This window comes from Ochotona princeps, chromosome 21, assembly GCF_030435755.1.
Source record: "Ochotona princeps isolate mOchPri1 chromosome 21, mOchPri1.hap1, whole genome shotgun sequence".
Taxonomy (NCBI): domain Eukaryota; kingdom Metazoa; phylum Chordata; class Mammalia; order Lagomorpha; family Ochotonidae; genus Ochotona; species Ochotona princeps.
This window is the reverse complement of record NC_080852.1, coordinates 10,261,231-10,281,499: the sequence shown is the minus strand read 5'-3', so window position 1 is coordinate 10,281,499 and position 20,269 is coordinate 10,261,231. Positions and strand designations below refer to the sequence as shown.

Genomic DNA, 20,269 nt, shown 5'->3' with positions numbered 1-20,269 from the left:
TGTGCTGGGCCTAGGAAAGTTTGATTTTTACACTGATATTTCATCTGGCCAAATATATTTCTTCAGTTTGTGATGTTTCTAAGAATGTCCCAAACATAAAACAAGGATTTCGGTTATATGTCTCTTCAGAGGAATTCTTTTGTTGGTGTCATCAGCGTCAAGCCATGGTGATTGTGACAGTGGTAACAATGATAGCAGCTTTGATAGTGATAATGCTGTTAATGATGACTGCAACATTCCAAATGCTTACATTTGAGGTTCTTTGTCAGATGCATGACATGCATTATTCTATGTTTTATCTCAATAGTAGTGAAGATAAGACAGTTTTTAATACCCGTTTTTTAAACAGATGAAAATGAAGATGCTTGGTAGGTTGAGTCACTGTCGCTTGGATGCATAGCTGATGAGAGAAGGAGAAGCTAAGTAGCTTCTTCTGACGCTAAAGCCTGGTCTCTGGTAACTTTAGTTTTACACTGTCCTTTGTAGAAGCAGCAGCCTCACGCCTTAACATTTCAGTGTCCGCTTAACCATTTCCCTGCTTCCCTGCTCTTTCCTCTTTAGGCCTTGTCCCTCCACCTACTTTCTCTGCATCTCTCCTTTGCCTGGTGCCTGTGTCTCCAGCTTCCAACTTGTTTGCCTTAGGGTTTCTCCTTTGACTTTTCACAATCCTTTATTCCTGTCTTAATCAAAACTGTGAGCATCTTATAGTCAATCACATGAAGTATTCCAGAGATCCCTGACCTGGATACAGTTGAGTTTTGACTGTGTTTGTTTGCATGTGTTTTTCCTTCTATAGTTTTAATGCAAGTCTCAGGGAAGTATCGCACCAAAACATTTAAGGTACTGTTGTATATAGATTCTTTACTCTTGCACAAGTAATGAGTACCTAGAGAAAAGAATCATATCTTATCCACATTTGTGCTCCTGGGAAGATATAGAGTGTATTTTGAATATTTGCATAAACAAATATATTTGGGTGGCATAGTCTGTGACTTCGAATATAGGCTTTGATGATTCATTGTGCCATGGCCTGAATTCCTTCTTTGCAGACCCTTCATCAAGTGATGTAATCTCTCAAAGCCTCATAATGAGGGGATTTAAGTGAATTTTTCATCAATATTTTCAAGCCCCCTGTATAATATTACAGGTAGAAGGTTATTATGAAAGATTAAAATAAAGCACTGAACATAAAATGCTTAGTATGTGAACATATCCTATACATTTCATAATTAGCTGATATTTTAATGTATCTCTGAAAGGGAACAAAGGATGCAGATATCATGACTGTCCTAAAGACTATCAGGGAAACTAACCTTTCCAACGCACAGAGTTTTTGTGCCGTTTTTAAGGACTCGGGTAAGGATCAATGTGCTGTTATCAGCCATGGTGGCAGGTGCAATGCAGCTATCTCCCTGAAATGTTGTTCCTGGCTCTTTCCTTTCTCCATGGCCTTGACCCTGGACATATAGTGACTGAGACTCCACAGATAGCAGCGCCTGAAATGCCAGCTTATGGAAATTTTGTGATTGGGCTCTCTGCCCCTGAGGATTTGGACATATGCTTTTTGTGTTTGAATAAACAGAAAAAAATGCATAGGTGTCAACATAGCGCCTTCACTAGCATGTTCTTGGTGCTGCTGGAGTGTGGGGCATGTCATTCACCATCCATTCTGTATTGTGTATGAATACAGGAGATCGGTAAAAGACAGAGCATGCCCAAGTGTCATCACTTATTTATGCAGCAGTGAGGGAAATCCTTTTTGTAGATGGAGATGTAGTCTGGCCACAAAAGTCCCATTGGCATGAAGGAGTCTCTAGAAAGATGCTTTGGTTGGATGCTTCTGAACGCTGCCCTTCATGTACACTAAGTACAGAAACATCTTAAATCTATTTAAAGTAAATGTGAGTAGATTGCATTGACATTAGGCAGAAAATTGCTGACATGCTTTTCCAGTATTTTTTTTTAGTGTATACCATTTATTTTTTTGTTATTGATAGTAATCTTGGAGAACGAAGTTTTGAAAGTATTTTTTCAGTGAACTTTTAACCGAAGTGAAATATCCCTACAGAGAAGAATATAAATCTTAACATATTACCCGATGAATTTTCACCAAGTAACAAGTACCCAGTCTACAAGACAGCATTGCTAGCACCCTTGTATCTCCTCCCAGTGTACGATCACTATGCTGACTTCCAACTCCACAGATGTAGAACTCTAGGCTCTTCAAATATCTTGCATGTACAATCACATCTGGATTCCCTAGCATCACAATGTGTCCACGAGATTGACTGTGTCATTTTTGTATCGAGACATTCATTCTCACAGAATATTCCACTGTGTGATCAGCAGCAGCATTTATTCTCGTGTTGATGGGCATTTGGCTTGCTGACAGCTTTGCACAGTTAGGGGCAGTGCTGCCACAAACATTGCTGTCTGCTTTTTGGTTGATATGCATAAACATTTCTTTTTGGTATGTACCAAGAAGTGGAATTACTGGGTTGTAAGGCACACACCCTCTCAATCAGCAGTGCCTCAGTGTTCTGGATTTTCCCATTCCTCAGCAGCATTTGGCCATGCATCTTTTCCACTTCTCTGAAGAATGTCTCCGTGTTTTGATGAAAAGGGTCAGTGAGTATATGGAGGGTACTCCTGGAAAAAGAACAGCCAAAGTGAGAGTGTATGGTCAGAGTTAGAGAACGAGTAAGTTGTTTATATTGATAGAAATCATGGCAGATGAAACTGCGAAAATAAGTTGGTCCTTGATTGTCTAAAGAAACTCTTGACATTCATTTGTTGTATATTGATGAACCATTAATTTTTATAAAGGACTTGTGATGTGAAAAGAGTAAAAGTCTGGTTTGGAGTGGCTATCTAGTAGTAGCTGTTTTGAGGAAGTTGGCAGAACAATTGAGCAGCCCGGGCCTGATCTGAACCATACCAGAATAGCTCAGGGACAGAGAAGATGCAGTGTGGTGCCTGATAGATAAGATGTGATCAGTGGCTGTCCAGTGGAGAGCGAGGGGAAGGAAGAGTAAGAGATACCTCTGACCCTGGTTGTACCTTAGCTGGTCTTGTCAGATGTCACTGTGACCCTTCTTGATGTCCTGAAAAGAGGACTTCTACCGTTTTTCTCTGTTTCTTCACTCCTCTTACTTTTTTTAAATGATGATGTATCTTCTTTTTAAGATTTTTTTTCATTTATTTGATTAAAAGTAGAGTTAACAAGGAGATAAGGAGAGATACAGTGAGATCTTCCATCCACTGGAGCACTCCCCAGATGACTGCAGTGATTGGGAGCCAGGTGCTTCATCAGCATCTCCCACATAGGTAATAAAGGCCCAGGGACATGGATCATTTTCCCAGCCACTATTAGGGTCTGGATCAGAAGTGAATCAGCCAGGACACAAACTGACACTCCAGTGGGATGTCAACATTGTAGGGAGCAGCTTTTCCTGCTGTACCACAACACTGACCCTTCCCCTTAATTTTTAAATTTTTAAACTACTAAACATATAGCAGAGAAAAAAAATGTCCATAGCCCATTTGTTTAATAAAGGACAATAAAATGAATAACCACATGTTTGTACTCCTTGTATTCTTTCTGTGCTTTGGAAGTCTCATCTTTGGTTGTATCTTCCTCATTCCATTAATCACCATTGTGGGTTTTTTTCAAGTACTCACCAGTGGGATTAGCAGCCTGTCAGAGAGGTCTGGATACCACTTTTTTTTTTTTTTTATTTGTTTAAAAGGCAGAGTTCAAGAGAGGAAAGGATGGGAGAGTATTCCATCTGATGGTCCGAACTAGACTGGAGCCAGGAGCCTGAAAGTCCATTTTGTTCTTGCATGGAAGTTTTTGATCCAGCTTCCACAGCCTTCTCAGGTACATTAGCAGGGAGCTGATTTGGAAGTGGATCAATTATGACTTGAGTGGTGTTCATACAGTATTTTGCATATAGTATTGTACCACACTTTGCAGGTAGCCCCTTGCCTGTTGTGCCACTAGTACAGGCCCCAACCTAGGCACTCATGACTTTTGGGGTAAGATACTCAGTTTTTGAGGGCCCTGTACTGTGCATCCTAGTATTTATTCACCTGATGCCAGTAGAACCCACCTCCCGATTTGTAAAATCCAAAAATGTCTCCAGACATTTTCAGGGATCCCACGAGGACAAAATCTATGACTGAGAGGCACTGGTTATGAGACGTTGTGCTGCATACTGATCTAGAGAGAACTGTGGCTGTGACCCTCCTGGTACTATCCTGCAGCTACATCCCAGCCCCAAGTCAGTGACCGTGGACAGCAGCTTTTCATTTTGTCCTTGGCAGTAGTCTTTCCTGATCCTTAGGTCAGCTTTTTGGTATTGCAAGTGCATCCCTGGGCTTGTTTCTGTAACCTCAGGGACCAAGAGTTTAGGTTCTTCTTTCCTGGGCTTCTGTTTGCCTTACCCTCCCTTCTAGCCTAAAGGCAATCTTCGTAGGTGTAGGAGACATTTATGCTCATTGCATTTACAAATTGCCAATCCCTCTACCCTCAAAAGCCTGCCTTTTGTGAAATTGTCAATTTAAAAACTATGATAAATACATAATAATAAGCCAAAATTTAAAATGCCAATGATTTATGCAACTTCATACTTGAAATAAGCATTTTTATAATATTATTGATACTTTTTAATTTGGGCTTGAAAGTGAAGAAAAATATATCTAATTATATAAAATAATAGGACATTAATACCTTTTAGATGAAAAATTGGAGCATTTAAATTAAAATATATTTAAGTAGCATACAATGCTTCCATAACTCTGAATAGGATACTTTTAAAACATACAGCATGAAACCTGTCCATAAATCCAAAAACACTATCAAGTTGGCTCCATCTAGTGTATGAAAATATTATACAAGTATAACAGGGGGGAAATAGACACTAGGCACTTTCCAGCGCTTCATTATGAAATTAGGGGGAAAATGGCCTATGAGCTCAGTGTGTGACACAAGTCACAGTGATTTTCTCAGTCTTAGGGAAGTCTGTTGAAACATCCACCTCCAGCACGCCAGACATTTTGTTCTAATGGCCTTGTCTTGTGTTTTGTTTTTCCCCTTCTGGACAGAGGTCTTGTTTGCAGGCACCATCCACAAATGCAGTTCATGGAATGCCACCTCGCTTGTGGTATTCTTAGTCCTACTTGGCCATGGTCCTTGTTTCCTGCATGGAGCCATAGCTAAGTGTCATGCTCATTTTCCACAGTTAGTGAGAAATTGGGGTGGGGCTAGCCTACTGTGATTTCAGAACCTTGCGTGGTTTTCTTTATCAGCATGAAATTCTTTGTAGCTGTTAGTGTCTCACTACAGTGGGACAGGCCACTATTTCTGGACAATGTTTAATCTTATTTGCCCTAAAGAATTTTGGCACCTTCTTGATTTCTCTAAATGAATGTGTTTCCCACATTGTAGCTGTTTTCTTGTGCCCATAGACAGGACATGAAACTTAAAATATGAATTTGTTTTTAAAGGAGATATTATATGTGGAAGCCACAAGAATGTGTACATTGATAAAATAGGAAGAACATCATTTAGGTTCTTTGTCTGGAATGGGAACCTGAGATCTGCGCTGTTTTGTACAAAGGGCAAGTGTTGAGAGATTCATATTAGCATCAAGCAGAGACTTTTCCCCCAGATGAAAGACATTTGAAAGGGCCTTTCTCACTGTGTGATTCCATGCTTATTTAGTGTGGAGTCCGTGGGTCTATTCGAAATCATCTTATATTCCATTCTTTGGGAAATTTTGTTCAAGATTTACAATCTTGGCCAAACAGTCCATGATTCACGTCAGATTTCCAAATACCTTGCTTTTCCTAGAAAGACTATTTTTTTAAATCATTCTTTTCTGAGAACTTATTTTATACATCTAGAAAAAGCATTTTCTTTAAAGTTTGACAAGACACAATATTTACAAAATTGATACACGTGGACATTTCTTCCTTTTTAATTTTAGCTCCCACTTATAATGGAGAACATGCAGTATTTGTCTTTTGGGGTCAGGCTTATTTCATCTGAGGTGGTGCCCTACAGTTCAAACCATTTTGCTGCAAATGATGGAATTTCATTTTTTAGTCACTGAGTAATATTGCATTGTGTGTTTTTGTTTTGTCTTATTTATGATTCTTTGGGTGATCACTTTGGTTGATTGTGTTTTTGGCTCTTCTGAAGAGTATGGCTATAAACATGGTGGAGTTAGTATCTGTTAGATACAGTGAGTTCATGTCTTTTGGAGGGATTCCCAGAGTGGAATTGATGAATCATATGATCTTCTAGCTTGGTTTTTTTTTTAAAGAAAATGTCCATATTGTTTTCCATAGTGGTTGCTCTAATTTACTTCCTTTCTTCTCTCGTGAACAAGTGTAAATTGTGCTGATGTGTTGAGTTACTCTTTCCCCTTCCTTATAATTTTATTTTTAAAATCTCTTTTCCAAGCATATTAACTTGCTTAAGGACAAACCTTCTTTTTGCTTCTTCGCAGTAGATGCCATTAATTTGACTCAGGATTGGTATAAATATCCTGAAGAATCTTCCTTTCTAGAGTTTGCGATTTTTTGGAAACAAATCATGGTCAGAAAAACACTATAGCTGGTTAATTAATCACTTAACCCATGGATGAATCGTTGCTGAGTGTCTTTGTGTCTGGAAATTGTGTGTGGTTAAGAGATCAAGTAAAATGAAGCAGATATAGCCTATGTCTGTGTGGAATGCAGAATCTAGTATGGCGCTTGGAGTGGAGGTAATGCCAAAGCAAGTTTCTAATTTTAGAACCAGTTTGCTTCTGAGCCCTTTGGGTCACTTACACATGCTTGCTACTGACAGTAATAAAGACTTGGTCTCAGGAGGATTCGATCCCAGATCAGCAGCCAATTCCCATCTTGACACTGAGCAAGTTACCTCACTCTCTGCCCTTCAGTTTCTTGAAGTAAAAATATGTCAAGTAATGTGAGGGGTGCTTTTCAAATATAAAGCACAGTATGACAGTCTGATGAAGAGTTCTCCCTGTCTCTTCTTTCCTCTCTCTCTTCTCTTGAAAAATGAGACACGATCTCACTTTTTGAAAAAAAAATATTGTTGTCCTTTCAAATTTTCTGCCTGCTACACTACTAGGAAGCAAAAGCACACTGACCCTTAATCCAGTATTTGAAACCAACATGTTTGTTCATGGAAACATTATCGTTGATGGTATTAACAGCTTATAATCGCGTCTGATCTTAAGATTGTCTGTTTACAGTTACTGCAAAACATTTCTCTCTTAAGAATATGGGTCCATTATACATTACTGATGTATCTTAAGCATATTGAACAGTGCCTGAGACATAGTATGTATTCAACAAATATTTCTTGAATGAGTGTCAATGGGGATATTTTCATTCTTTGATCTTTTATTCGTGGTTTTGTTCACCATTGTTAAAATGAACTTTGTATTTTATGTATTCATTTTATTTTTATTGAAAAGTGAGATATGCAGAGAGAAAGATCTTCCATCCATTGATTCACTCCCCAAGTGGCCTCATTGGCTGGAGCTGAACCAGTCCGACACCAGGAGCCCGAAGCTGCTTCTGGGTCTCCCACGCAGGTGCAGGGCCCCAAAGCCTTGGGCTGTCCTTGACTGCTTTCCCAGGCCACAAGCGGAGAGCTGGATGGGAAGTGGGGCCATCAGGATTAGAACTGGCACCCATATGGGATCCTGGCTCGTGCAAGGTGAAGACTTTAGCCACAGGGATACCATGCTGGGCCCTGAACTTTGTTTTGTGTTAGAATCTTTGATTGTAGAGTTTTTAATTCTCTGTACTCTATTACCAGCCCCACTTGTAATTCCTGACAGATACTTAGTGAATGAATGTTAAAACAGTACAGTGACTTTGTTAAAGTTATGTAATTTTTTTTAGGTACATGGCTTTTTTTTTTAATTATTATCTTTTTTTTTTTTTTTTTAATTACAAAGTCAGATATACAGAGAGGAGGAGAGACAGAGAGGAAGATCTTCCATCCGATGATTCACTCCCCAAGTGAGCCGCAACGGCTGGTGCGTGCCGATCCGAAGCCGGGAACCAGGAATCTCCTCCAGGTCTCCCACGCGGGTGCAGGGTCCCAAAGCTTTGGGCCATCCTCGACTGCTTTCCCAGGCCACAAGCAGGGAGCTGGATGGGAAGTGGAGCTGCCGGGACCAGAACCGGTGCCCACATGGGATCCCGGGGCGTTCAAGGCGAGGACTCAAGCTGTTAGGCCACGCCGCCGGGCCCTTGATTTTCTTTTTTTTTTTTTTTTTTGTTAAAGATTTATTTTTATTACAAAGTCAGATATACAGAGAGGAGGAGAGACAGAGAGGAAGATCTTCCGTCCGATGATTCACTCCCCATGTGAGCCGCAACGGGCCGATGCATGCCGATCCGAAGCCGGGAACCTGGAACCTCCTCCGGGTCCCCCACGTGGGTGCAGGGTCCCAAGGCATTGGGCCGTCCTCAACCGCTTTCCCAGGCCACAAGCAGGGAGCTGGATGGGAAGTGGAGCTGCCGGGACCAGAACTGGCACCCATATGGGATCCCGGGGCGTTCAAGGTGAGGACTTTAGCTGCTAGGCCACGCCGCCGGGCCCCCTTGATTTTCTTTTTAAAGTAAAATTGGAGTTTTTCCTTTCTGAAGCCTTATGGCAATATTAATTGAGACAATGCTTGCTATTAATTTAAAATATTGATTACCTAACATTTTATTATCAACATAAATGTATACTTTGATTACAGACAAGACTCCCTAGAGTGTGAATTGGATACAGAAGATTAATATGTATGGAGTTTATTATGATTGATTTGATGTAATCAACAGCCAGGAAGGATTTTTGTGCAAATATTATTTTCTCATTTTAAATCCTGTTTGTGTAGCATAAATGAAACAGGATGTCATTAGTGTAAGAGTGAGTGCTTGAAATGCTCTGAAAGTTTGGGAAATTAATGTAAATTTAACTTAGGATAATCTGCTGAGCCAAAGAAGTTTGATTTGTTACAGTTGTTTTTATGACCTACATGATTTCCTATCTGACATCTAGGTATGTTTATACAATAACACTGTAAGTTAAAAAGATATTGGACACCTTGAGTCAAAGCAGAAGATTGTGCACACTAGAATTTTGTTTGTAGTTCAAATGAATATTAACATGGCCTAGTTGTCTAAACTCCAAGTCATCAAAATCACTGACATCTACGTATTCAGTTACTCATTGGGAATGTACTATTCACAAGCTTATCTGTATGTTTTTTGAACTTACATGTATTTCAGATTTGTATAGGCTCTTCAGGTATCAAGTTTCCAAAACATGTTGGCCATTATCTCTATGAAATGATGGTTATTTGCCCTAGAACTTGCAGTTCTGTGAGGGCTGCAGGCTGATTTTTCATTACCTTTGCTGTATTCTGAGATAAGAGTCCTCGTTCATTGCATAACATTGATTGAGCCCTATTTTTAATGTGCTGAGCTGTAGACTTTTTATAGTTTGCTTCATATAATCATCGTGTTAATCTATGAAATGGGTAATTATTTACACCCCCATTTTATTGATGCAGTCTTGAGGCTCAGAAGTTAAATGGCTTGGCCATGGTAAAGCTAGGATATCAACAGAGTGGTGTGTGGGAGTGGGTTGGAGAGTATTTCTCTATGTTGACTCACCCCACTGTGCTACCTCCAGTTGGAAAAATGGTGCTAGATTTATATTCGTGGGAGGGATGTGGCAGTTATTTATGCATTAGTAAAACCGTGAGTGGGCTGTTCCCAGTTCTGCACGCTGGTTGAAATCACTGCCCCGCATTCTTACTAAAATCCATTGAATATGGGGATCGTCACACCACAGTGCTTTCCCACTACCTTCTGTAAAGCATATTTGTATATAGGACAGTTGTACCTTCAACTCACTTTGGGGATACAAATGTTTAACTTGCATGCATAGACTAGAAAATCCAGATAAGAAATTATTTCCTTCTTCCTTATCTCAGTCCCCTTTGCAGCCATATGAGATGTAGGTGCTTTTCTGAGCTGCTGAGGGCCTGGAATTTCATTCAGAGATGGAAGGAAGGGGAGCATGATTTTCCCTTTCTTAGCATTCAAGACCTCAGCCGCAGTATCCAGGGGAGGGTCCTTGGAACAGCCTAGTGTTTTGCTGTTTTACATATTGCATTATTTGGACTCTGACTCGCAGAAAGAACAGGATTGGCATCACAATGATCGTGATGGTGGTAGTTTCCCTGGCTAGCTGTCCAAGACCGTTATAAGACAGACAGAGATACACCATATTGTTTTCTACTCTTCGGTCTATATTTTTTTTCTTTGAAAAATATATTACAGGTATAAGAGGAATACACTTTTTTAGGAGGCTTATTTATTTGAAAGGTAGAATTAGAAATAAATTAATCTTACATCCACTTTCCAAATGTTCACTTTCCAAATGTCCACAACGGCCAGCACTGGGCCAAGAGTTTGGAACTCCATTGGGTCTCACAAGTCACTGGAAGAGGCCGAAGCTTCTAGACCATCTTTTTCTGCTTTCCCAAGTGCATTAGTAGGATGCTAGATTGGAAGTGGAGCAACCAGATCCTCAAAGTGGTGCTCATATGGGATACTGGCGTCATTGGCAGTGGCTTAACTCACTGTGCCAGGACGCTGGCCCCAACACATTTTTCTTTTAAAACAAGCCAGAGGAGTTGGAGAAAAGCGTCATGATTTTCCAGTTTCTAAGTGGAAGGTTATATTTATTGCAGTGTCATGTTGCGAGAGTAACTTTGGTCCCCTATAATGGCGGCTGCCTTATCTTTTTCAGTTTATTTACTTTGATAAGAAAGTAAATTGCCTTTTTACCAAGTTTTTCATTTCAAAAGATTATCAATGTTGGGGCCCAGCAGCGTGGTCTAGCGGCTAAGGTCCTGGTCTTGAACGCCCCGGGATCCCATATGGGCGCCGGTTCTAATCCTGGAAGCTCCACTTCCCATCCAGCTCCCTGCTTGTGGCCTGGGAAAGCAGTTGAGGACAGCCCAAAGCCTTGGGACCCTGCACCCACGTGGGAGACCTGGAAGAGGTTCCTGGTTCCCGGCTTCGGATCGGTGCGCAGCAGCCATTGCGGCTCTCTTGGGGAGTGAATCATCAGACGAAAGATCTTCCTGTCTCTCCTCCTCTCTGTATATCCGGCTTTCCAATAATAATAAAATATTTTAAAAAAAAAGATTATCAATGTAGCATTATCTCGTCAGTGTTTCACTGTGCAGCTCTGTGTTTTCTCACCTACTTGGCTTACATTACAGATTGTGCTCTGTTTATTGTAAATATCAGTTACCTTTTTTAGATAACAACAAAAGCCCTGCAGCACCTTTAATGCTGGAAAAAAATTTCTTTTGAAGTGAAGCCAAAGTAAAAGAGCTCAAGGTAGAGGAATAATCTGTTGTAATTATTATTATAGGAAAAAAGAGAGCCACGCTAGCATTGTATATATGTCATTCATTACTCAAAAATTCAGGATAGGCAGAATGTGAAATTCCTTTTTCTAGATTGTAGATTGCATTTTTATTCTCAGGATAAATTTTTTTTTTCCTACACAGTTGGAAGAACATTAAATTTTCTTTCTGGGTGTTTTCGGTAAGCACTAAATACTCCTTTCTTAATATTGATCTCTTACAGATTTCCCTTTTCAACCTTGAAGGGCTTCTTTGGGTGCCAGGTACAATGAGTTGTCTTTTCAGAGGATGTTGTAATATCATTGTTACAGGGAGATCTGTTCTTTGTAGAGGAAAAAAATAGACACAAGATTAAGGAGATAAACGTGATTGAGCTGTGCTGAACAGTTATTTCTAAAGATACACAGTCATTCAAACTTTCCTTCAGTCATGCTGTGATAGTTTCAAATTAGAATTGCTGGACCAGTTCCTTGTAACTTTGTACCCAAATGCTTTTTCCGTAAGTCTAGTGGTTAGGATGCCTGCTCCTCACACTGGAATATCTGGGTTCCATTCATGGTTCTTCCTTCTGACTTGAGCTTTTTGATAGTTCAGACCCTCGGTGACAGCAGTGATGGCTTAGATAATTGGGCTTCTGCCAACTGCATGGGAAATCTGGATGTGTTTCCCAGTTCCTGACGTTGGCCCTGGCCCAGCCCCAGCCATTGCATGCATTTTGGGGAGTGAATCAGTGTATGGCAACTTGTTTTTCTTCTTTGTGACTCCAAAGTAAAAATTTTAAAAGGCTTCAGACAAAATTAAATTGTATGTTCTACTTAATTAAATGCCATCCTCAAATGATACTTCAGATAACCTTCCTTACCTGATTATTTTTTCATTTATCACCCATTCATACATTTTTCTTTCCTTTCTTCTATCTATCCATTGACTCATCAATTTGGCCAGCCAGCAAACATTTGTTGAACATTTACTGTTTGCCAGGCACTGAAAATAAAATGAATACAAAGGACCCTGCCGTCCAAGGACAAAAGATAATGCGAAAAGCAAATAAAATAATCACAAGTTGAGTTAAGTGCTATTGAAAGAAAGAAGACAACACTTGCCAAGAGAGAAAATCAGAAGTGTTTCTGCTTTAGGAAGGGTGGTCAGAGAGGATGCCTCTTCAGGTGAAATGACCTCACATGCTAGCCAAGGAGGAGCCCATCATAGGTGGGGTTATTAGAGGAGGCAGGGACCCTCAGCATTCTGTTCCCCTGCCTGCCCTTTGCACAGGCAAATGTGAGTGTTATGTTTTGAGTCCCTGGAAAGCAGATCCTCCTGTATGTTCATCTTTATCTTCCCCATAGCTCTGACAACAGTGCTTTCCATCTGCATGGCCAAGCCATCAATGTTTGAGTTGAGGAGCTTTTGAGTGGCATCTGACTTCTCCAAGACCCTGAGTATAGTGGCATGTGGGAAGAAGAAGAGATGTGCTCTTATTCTAGAGTGCTTTTTTTAAGGTGCATTATCACTGTGCTGGTGCTATTTTGTTTTAGGCAGAGAGAAAGACAGACAAACAAAAAGAGTTCCCATCTGATATTCACCAAATAGTCACCAATGACTGAGCCTGAGCCAGCCAAAGTTGAGAGCTCAACTAGATCTCCTATATGGGTAGCTGAAACCCTACTAGTTTAGCCACCACCACTGGTTCCAGGGTATGTGTGAACAAGAAGCTGAAGTGAGAAGCCAGTGTAGGGGACAGGCATCTTTACTGCTGGGTGAATGCCTACTCCTCTGTGGTACTCTCTAATTACCTGATAACAAGGTTTGCACTGAACATTCAAAGTGTGTCCATAGTAATACAAAGTGGCTTCTTGGAAGAATTAAACTATAATGTCACTTCTCCTTTCAACAAGTACAAGAAGCTTGCAATCTAGGTTTCCTGTCACCAGTAAAGAGATAATTATGTAGAATATATCATATGTAGTTACAGTGTCTATTGTATTCTATAGTGATGGCTTTTACATTGGCCTCCTATGAGGTGTTCCAAAAGTTGCGAAATTCCAGGGCAGGCTTTTAGCCTAGCAACTGAGACACTAATTAGGGCACCCACAAACCCTGATGGAAAACCTGGGTTCAGTACTGCCTCTGATCCTGACTGTGACTTCCTGCTAATGCAGACCCAGAGAAAGTGGTGATGGCTAAAGAACTTGGATTTCTGCCACCCACAGGAGAGACCTGGATGGAGTTTCTGGCTTCTGGTCCAGCCTAGTGCCATTGTATCTGGGGAGTAAAACAGTGGATGAAAGTGTTTCTCTCCTCTCCCCCTCTGTCTTTCTCTTTCTTCTAAACCGTCTCCCAACAGCAAATAAATAACTAAATAAGGAAACATTTCAAACACAGAATTTTGAACAATACCCAGGACAGTATCTTACATTCATTTCTTTGGGAGATGTTTGATTTTTATAGTTCCAAACTATTCCACACTTTCTTCAGGGGAATTAGATAGGGAAGTTCCAGATGCTTTCTTCTTTCTAAAAATTTATTTATCTTTATTGAAAAGGCAGATTTACAGGAAGAAGAAGAGACAGAAAGATCTTCCATCTACTAGTTTACTCTGCAGATGGTCAAAAGGGCCAGAGCTGATCTGATCTGAAGCCAGGAGCCAGGAGTTTCTTCCAGGTCTGCCATGTGGGTGCATGGCGCCAAGGTTTGGGCCATCCTCTGCTGCTTTCCTAGGCAATAAACAGGGAGCTGGATTGGAAGTGGAGTAGCCAGGATGTGAACCAGTGCCCATATGGAATGCTAACTCTGTGTAGTTGGAGGCTTAGCCAATTGAGCCATTCCACTAGCCCTACCGCAGGTGCTTCGGTTAAGAACATAGATTTAGGATCCATTGGCTAGGGTCATAATGAAAAAATGTAAGTCTAGGCAAAGGCTTGCTAACTTGTCCTAGAGGTAGTTTTGGGGTCATTGTCAGTCCTGGCAGATAACTGTTGTGGAGTTGGCGAATAAAAAGTATGGATTTACTGAAAAGAATAATAACTATCAAGGGAAAATACGCAAGACAATGGTGTACTTTGGTGTGGGGAGAGACTTGGAGGAAAAAATATTTTATATCCAATTAAATGAGAAGAATTCTGAGCAGTGATAAGAGTGACTTTTCCTCAGTTAAATTTTGGACAGGATATCAAGTAAAACCTTTTATCTCTTCTCTAACCCTTTCAAAATGCTGATTGAATTTTCACTTTCGTACGGATTCCAAAGCCCAGGGTATATCTCGAAGGAAAAAACCATCTGTCACTTGAGTGGTTGATTGTGTTAAATTCCATTTTAGTTAAGGTTCGACTTTTAAAAGATCAGTGAGATTCCTGATCACTGAAATTGATTTGCAGCAGTTTGGGATAAAAAGTAGTAATTTAGATGTGAAATGCATTAGAGTACAGGTAATACTTTTATGCTGCTTTCTGTATTTTATGGCATTGGTGTTCTTTGTGCATATTGTGTATTGGATAGTAGAAAGATACACAGGGAACTATTTTTATTGACTCTACATGCTGTAGACACAACTGTCAAACATACGTGGTCACTAGTACCAGAAGACTTGTGCTGACGTTTAGTGGTTGCCAACTGGAGAGGTAAATATTTGAGTACTGGGAAAAGCATGTAACATGGAGTGGAACCTGTGAGGGTGGCAGGTGGAACCTGAAAGTCAGGCTTTTGTCTGTTTGATGGTAGATATTTTGTTTCTGCATTCAAGAAGGTCCTCTGAGAATACTAGTGCCATCTAAATCTTTGTAAAATAGTATAATTTAATTGAACACAAGCCCTTTGAGATACTTTTATTTATACACTTATGTGAATGGCCAGTGGATGCCTTTCTTGGGAAAGTGGATTGTCCAGAATAAAAAGCCAGGCATAGTTATTGGCTGAAATGCCAGTGGCATTTGGCATCACCTTATACCAGATGGTTGGAATGGATATTATTGGGTTTTGTGGTCAACATTTGAGAGTCCATAGAGGGCACACATTTTCCTTGTGTGTAGGTATGAAATAAATTAGAGTTTAAGCTCTAAAACCTACCCAGTGCCTTGTAACTTAAAATAAATAGTGCCCTGGATGAGGAAAATCTGACTTGATCCTTTTTCTAAAAAGGTGCTAAATCAGTGAGTTCCTAATCTTTTTTTCCTGATCTTTAACTTTATGATTTTCTCCCACTCTTTCCCACTTATTATGTTTCAAATACTATACTGAACACATTACACATATTTTCTCACTACTCCAGCAATAACCTGAGGGAACGCCCCTGGTTATATCTCTTTCCTCAGAAGAGGAGACTGGGCCAGCAGAAAATCAATAACTGTACAAGATCACAGAATTAGTAAGTGATGGGATTCCAACCTGGTTGACACAAGAACCAGTTGGCTTTCTTATCTTCTAGTGCTAGCAGCAGGCAGAGAGAAGCAGAGAGATTAGCAAATGGAATAATGTACTATTGTACTCAGTCATCTGGCTACCCAGTTCTCAGAGAAGTTCTTAGCATGGAGAAAGTACCCAACCACTGTTGTTGATGATTACAGTTACTCTACCAGATACCTGGACATTTCCCATCCTATTCCTTTTATTAAGTGATTTCATCAGCAATTTGCCTATTTTTCTCATGCCACATTGCACCTTTCCCCCATCCTCTCATGAGCTATCATTACCTCCTACCAGGACTGTTGCAACTACTGTCTGGTTTTTTGTGTGTTTTTTAAAGATTTATTTATTTATTTTTATTGTAAAGTCAGATATACAGAGAGGAGGAGAGACAGAAAGGAAGATCTTCCATCTGATGATTCCCCCCCCAAGTGACCACAACAGCTGGTGCCGTGCCAATCCGAAGCCAGGAGCCAGGAACTTCCTCCAGGTCTCCCACACGGGTGCAGGGTCCCAAGGCTTTGGGCCCTTCTCAACTGCTTTCCCAGGCCACAAGCAGGGAACTAGATGGGAAGTGGAGCAGCCAGGATTAGAACCAGCACCCATATGGGATCCCAGCACGTTCAAGGTGAGGACTTTAGCCGCTAGGCCACCGCGCCGGGCCTGCAACTACTATCTGATTTGCAGAGGGTTCTCAACTTAGCAACCAGAAAAGCCTTGCTAAAAAAACTTAGATCTGAGCTCCTCTATTTAAAACCTCTTCCTCATCCTGGAACAAAGCCAATGACCTTTCCTTGCCCTGTTGGATCCTGTGCAGATGGCCCTGGTCCTATAGTGAATCTTTGGAGTGCCATGCTCTTACCTCAGTCTAGACCTCCAGCCATGAGGTCTCCTTACCTGATTTGCCACTGCCAGCTTCATGCCTATGTCACTGGTGCTGGGAGACTCTTCTTCCAGACTGTTCTTCACTTACTCCAATCTCAACCCAAGTCCCCATCATTAAGTTTCAAGTGCCTCTCCTCCCTGGACCAATCATCCCATTTTTCATTGTGTATTAATGTGATGGTTTCAAATGTTGCCCACTAGACTATAATGCTGAGAGTTTACATGGTGACTGGGGTATTGCAGTTGCTCTGTGTTTTTGAACCAAAGAATAAATGAATAAATAAATAAATAAAGTCTGAACAGGTTCAGATATGGTGTAACTAAAGACTACAGGCTATGTATTTCCTATTACTAGAGAAAAATTTTTAAAAGATAATTTCATTACCTTATGGAATTTGAATATGTGATGGCTTATGGAAATTGCATTGCTTTTCAAGGCAATTGTTTTCAGTCATTCTCCTTGACAATCAAATGTTATGCCCAAAGCTGCAAAGTAATTTGCCCAGGGTACACAGCTAGCTGCTGTCAGGATGTCTTTGATCTGACCTTTGAATTGCGTGTGTGAGAAGAAATGTGCAGATTGTCATAGTGATGCAGGGTATCCTGAGTCTGTAGAAGCTGCTGACATATTTCATCGTATTGATGTTGTCATGTCTGCATTTTAAAGCATGTTTTGAGGACATGTATTTCTTTTTTTTTTAATTTATTTTTAATTAATATTTGGCATTATGTGACAGTTTCATAGGCTTTGGGAATCCCCTTCCCCCTCCTCCTCCCCTCCCCCCTGGTGGATTCCTCCACCTTGATGCAGCATTACAGTTCAAATTCAATCAAGATTCTTTCCTTGCAAACATATATTAAGCATGGAGTCCAGCTACTTATTGTCCAGATGGGTTGAACAGTTTCTTGGGGAGACCAGGGGACATGTATTTCTGTATTTGTGTGTGTGCTTGTGTGTGTGTGTGTGTGTGTGTGTACTCATGCATTCTGGGTGACAGGCTGTAAGTACCCAGCTCTGTATGAGCTAACAAATTGTGCTCCCAAAGATGGTGCCCACAGAGAGAAGCCACTTGCAGTTTATTTCCATCAGGACCAAGCAAGGGCAGCATGCCCTGCTTTACTCTTAGGTCTAAGGGTGAGGAATGCTGTCGGATCTCCAGTCTGTCAGCAAGAGGGCACTTCATTTTCCAGGCTCCAAAAAGGTTTGTGCACAGATGCAAAACAAGAGCAAGAGATGGATGAGGAGTTTGGAAGGGACAGCAAGCAGGCAGTCCCCTAAACCTGCGTCTTAGATTCTGGAACTCCATTAAGTGTTAAAAATTCACCGGTATGTGAAATTACCTCTCCTTTCAAGTTCTCTAATAACACGCGGCCCCTGCAAGCCTGAACCGGTACCCGAGCCAGGGAAGGCTCATTCAGCAACCCAGGTGCTCATTGGGCTGCAGGGCTGGGTTTCTGGCTGGGCACGGGTTTAGCCCCTTTTGCAGTGTGAGGCAGCACTTTTGTCCTGCAGGTACAGTAGGTACTGGATTAAGCAGGTCTGCTTTTACAGACAGACACCATGCACCGTTCTAGCGGAGAGCTGTGTTTGGATTGGAGTTTCCAGGGCCTTATCAGGAGCCACCCCTAGTGACACAGCCGGTGCCAGAACTAACTTTGACTTTCACTCTTCGCCAAGGGCTTGCAGAACACCTTAAAGGAAAAAAGATGGAGGCGCTTAGAGTTCAGATGTTCATGCCATGCTCCTTTGAAAGCTTGTATCTGTAAGTTTGATTCTGGAAATAATCCTGGGACCACTTGGCTGGAGCAATTTATTTTTCCTTTTTGCATGGGGAGGGGCAGCAAAAGGAAAGGTTTTAATTGGGAATTAAAAATCTTGGAGCTGTTACTTTGTGTCTGTGGCTTTAATCTGCTTCAGTTGTAACCTGTGGTGGAAGATATGGCACGACAACAACTAATTTGTATGTTGGGATAGGGGTGGGAGGATAGAAATGCCTGCCAAGTATCTGCCCTCTTTTTAAAAATTGATTGTCTTAAATTAATAATGACAAAAAGGAAAAAAAAATGATTGAAAAATCTGGGAGAGAGTAGAGCTTGGTTTATGATTACAAAATAGACTGAAACCCAGCTTTGCTATGAATAAAGAATTATTTTTTTTCCTTTCAGGAAAACAGTAATATTTGAAAAAGAAGTCCCATTGTGAACACTTTAGATTTTTTTCTTTTCTATTTTTGGCTGTGGAATAGTAAAGTTGCATTAATAAACATCTTATTTGCATTTGTTTGTCCTTTGAGAGGAAAACAAAACATCCAAACTTCAGGGTCTTCTGCCTACAAGTTTGAAATTGGCAGTTTTGAAGAACTGCTGAATTGGAGAAAAAAAATTGGAAAGTTGTTTCCCCCACCCCCACCCCTTAACATTTATTTTGATTGTTAAATGATAAGGTCTGAAAACAATACTCCAAGCTGTGTCCTGAAGTGAGTAGGCATTCAAGCAGATCAGCTTATGCAAAAGCCACGTCTGGAGCTTAAAAATTATTTACTGAGCGTTCCTGGGTCATGAGAGAGGTTTGATCAAGTCAGAAAGGCATTATGTTCAGCAGCTTGTGAAGGTGTGTTTAAAGACAGCTTGAATGGTGGAAAAATACTCGATGTAGAACTATTTTTAGAATTTGATTCTCAAAAAAAGAGAACGTCCTATGAATTTCCGTGTGTGTTCAAGTTCATGACTCCTTAAAGGAGATCCATCCTTTTTAAAAGATTCTGAAAAGATTGCTAATTTCTTGTGCTTCTGTTATTTCTGTCTTTGAGTTTCCTTTCATGGATAGTGTAGATATTTTATTCTAAGTGCCACTAAAACCTTTACTTAATCATCTCTCTAAAAGTTATTGAGCCTTTTATGAGTATAATAAATACCTATTTATAAATAGGTAATAAATACCTATTTATATATTTATGTGATGCTAGAAATGTTTAAATTTCTGCCGTATCAGGTAACAGTAGTGGAGATGATGTCTGCTGTTTTTGTGCTCCAGGTATGATTCTGTGGCTTACTCATGTTTTATTTTTTTAATATTAATTTTAAGCATGGTAATGGGTACAGGAACCCTTGAAGCTATCCATTTTGTGCAGCTCAATATCCTGGCTTTCCACCCAAATTAATTCATCATTTTGAGTTTTTCAGGAGCATGCTTCTCATATAAAGTCTCAGAATGAAATTCTTAGCAAGCATTTTTGAGAAAACATGCTCACTGAGCTGTTGCCCATTAACTTTCCTGTGCCTGTTCTTTCAGAAGGGCACACACTGTGAATTAATGGTTTGTTTTGTATTTTGCTCTAGGAAAGCAAAAGAATACCACAGCAAAAAAATCAACCTTCTAGAGTTTTAGAAAAAATGACTTGCCACTGGCTTTGAGATATTAAGAGATTCCAAGGATAACATGTCTGGAATTGAGACACAGGCAGAAGCTCAGTGCCTAAGTTGTGATCATTATTCTTGCTGCTTGTGGCCATCATTGC

General features: G+C 40.5%; 1 protein-coding gene across 7 annotated transcripts in view; it reads left to right on the top strand.

The window, feature by feature from the left end:
• Positions 1 to 20,269, top strand: part of MITF (melanocyte inducing transcription factor) — a 222,271-nt gene that overhangs the window by 106,848 nt on the left and 95,154 nt on the right. For 2 of the 7 annotated variants that reach the window (XM_058678963.1, XM_004581610.4), the window contains exon 1: positions 18,363 to 18,514. The exons of 4 other annotated variants lie outside the window; for them this stretch is intronic. In XM_058678963.1, the coding sequence (XP_058534946.1) occupies positions 18,459 to 18,514 (56 nt within the window). In that variant the 5' untranslated portion in view covers positions 18,363 to 18,458. Of the gene's footprint in view, positions 1 to 18,362; positions 18,515 to 20,269 lie in introns of those variants that run through there. One more of the 7 variants, XM_004581611.3, reaches the window with a different exon arrangement.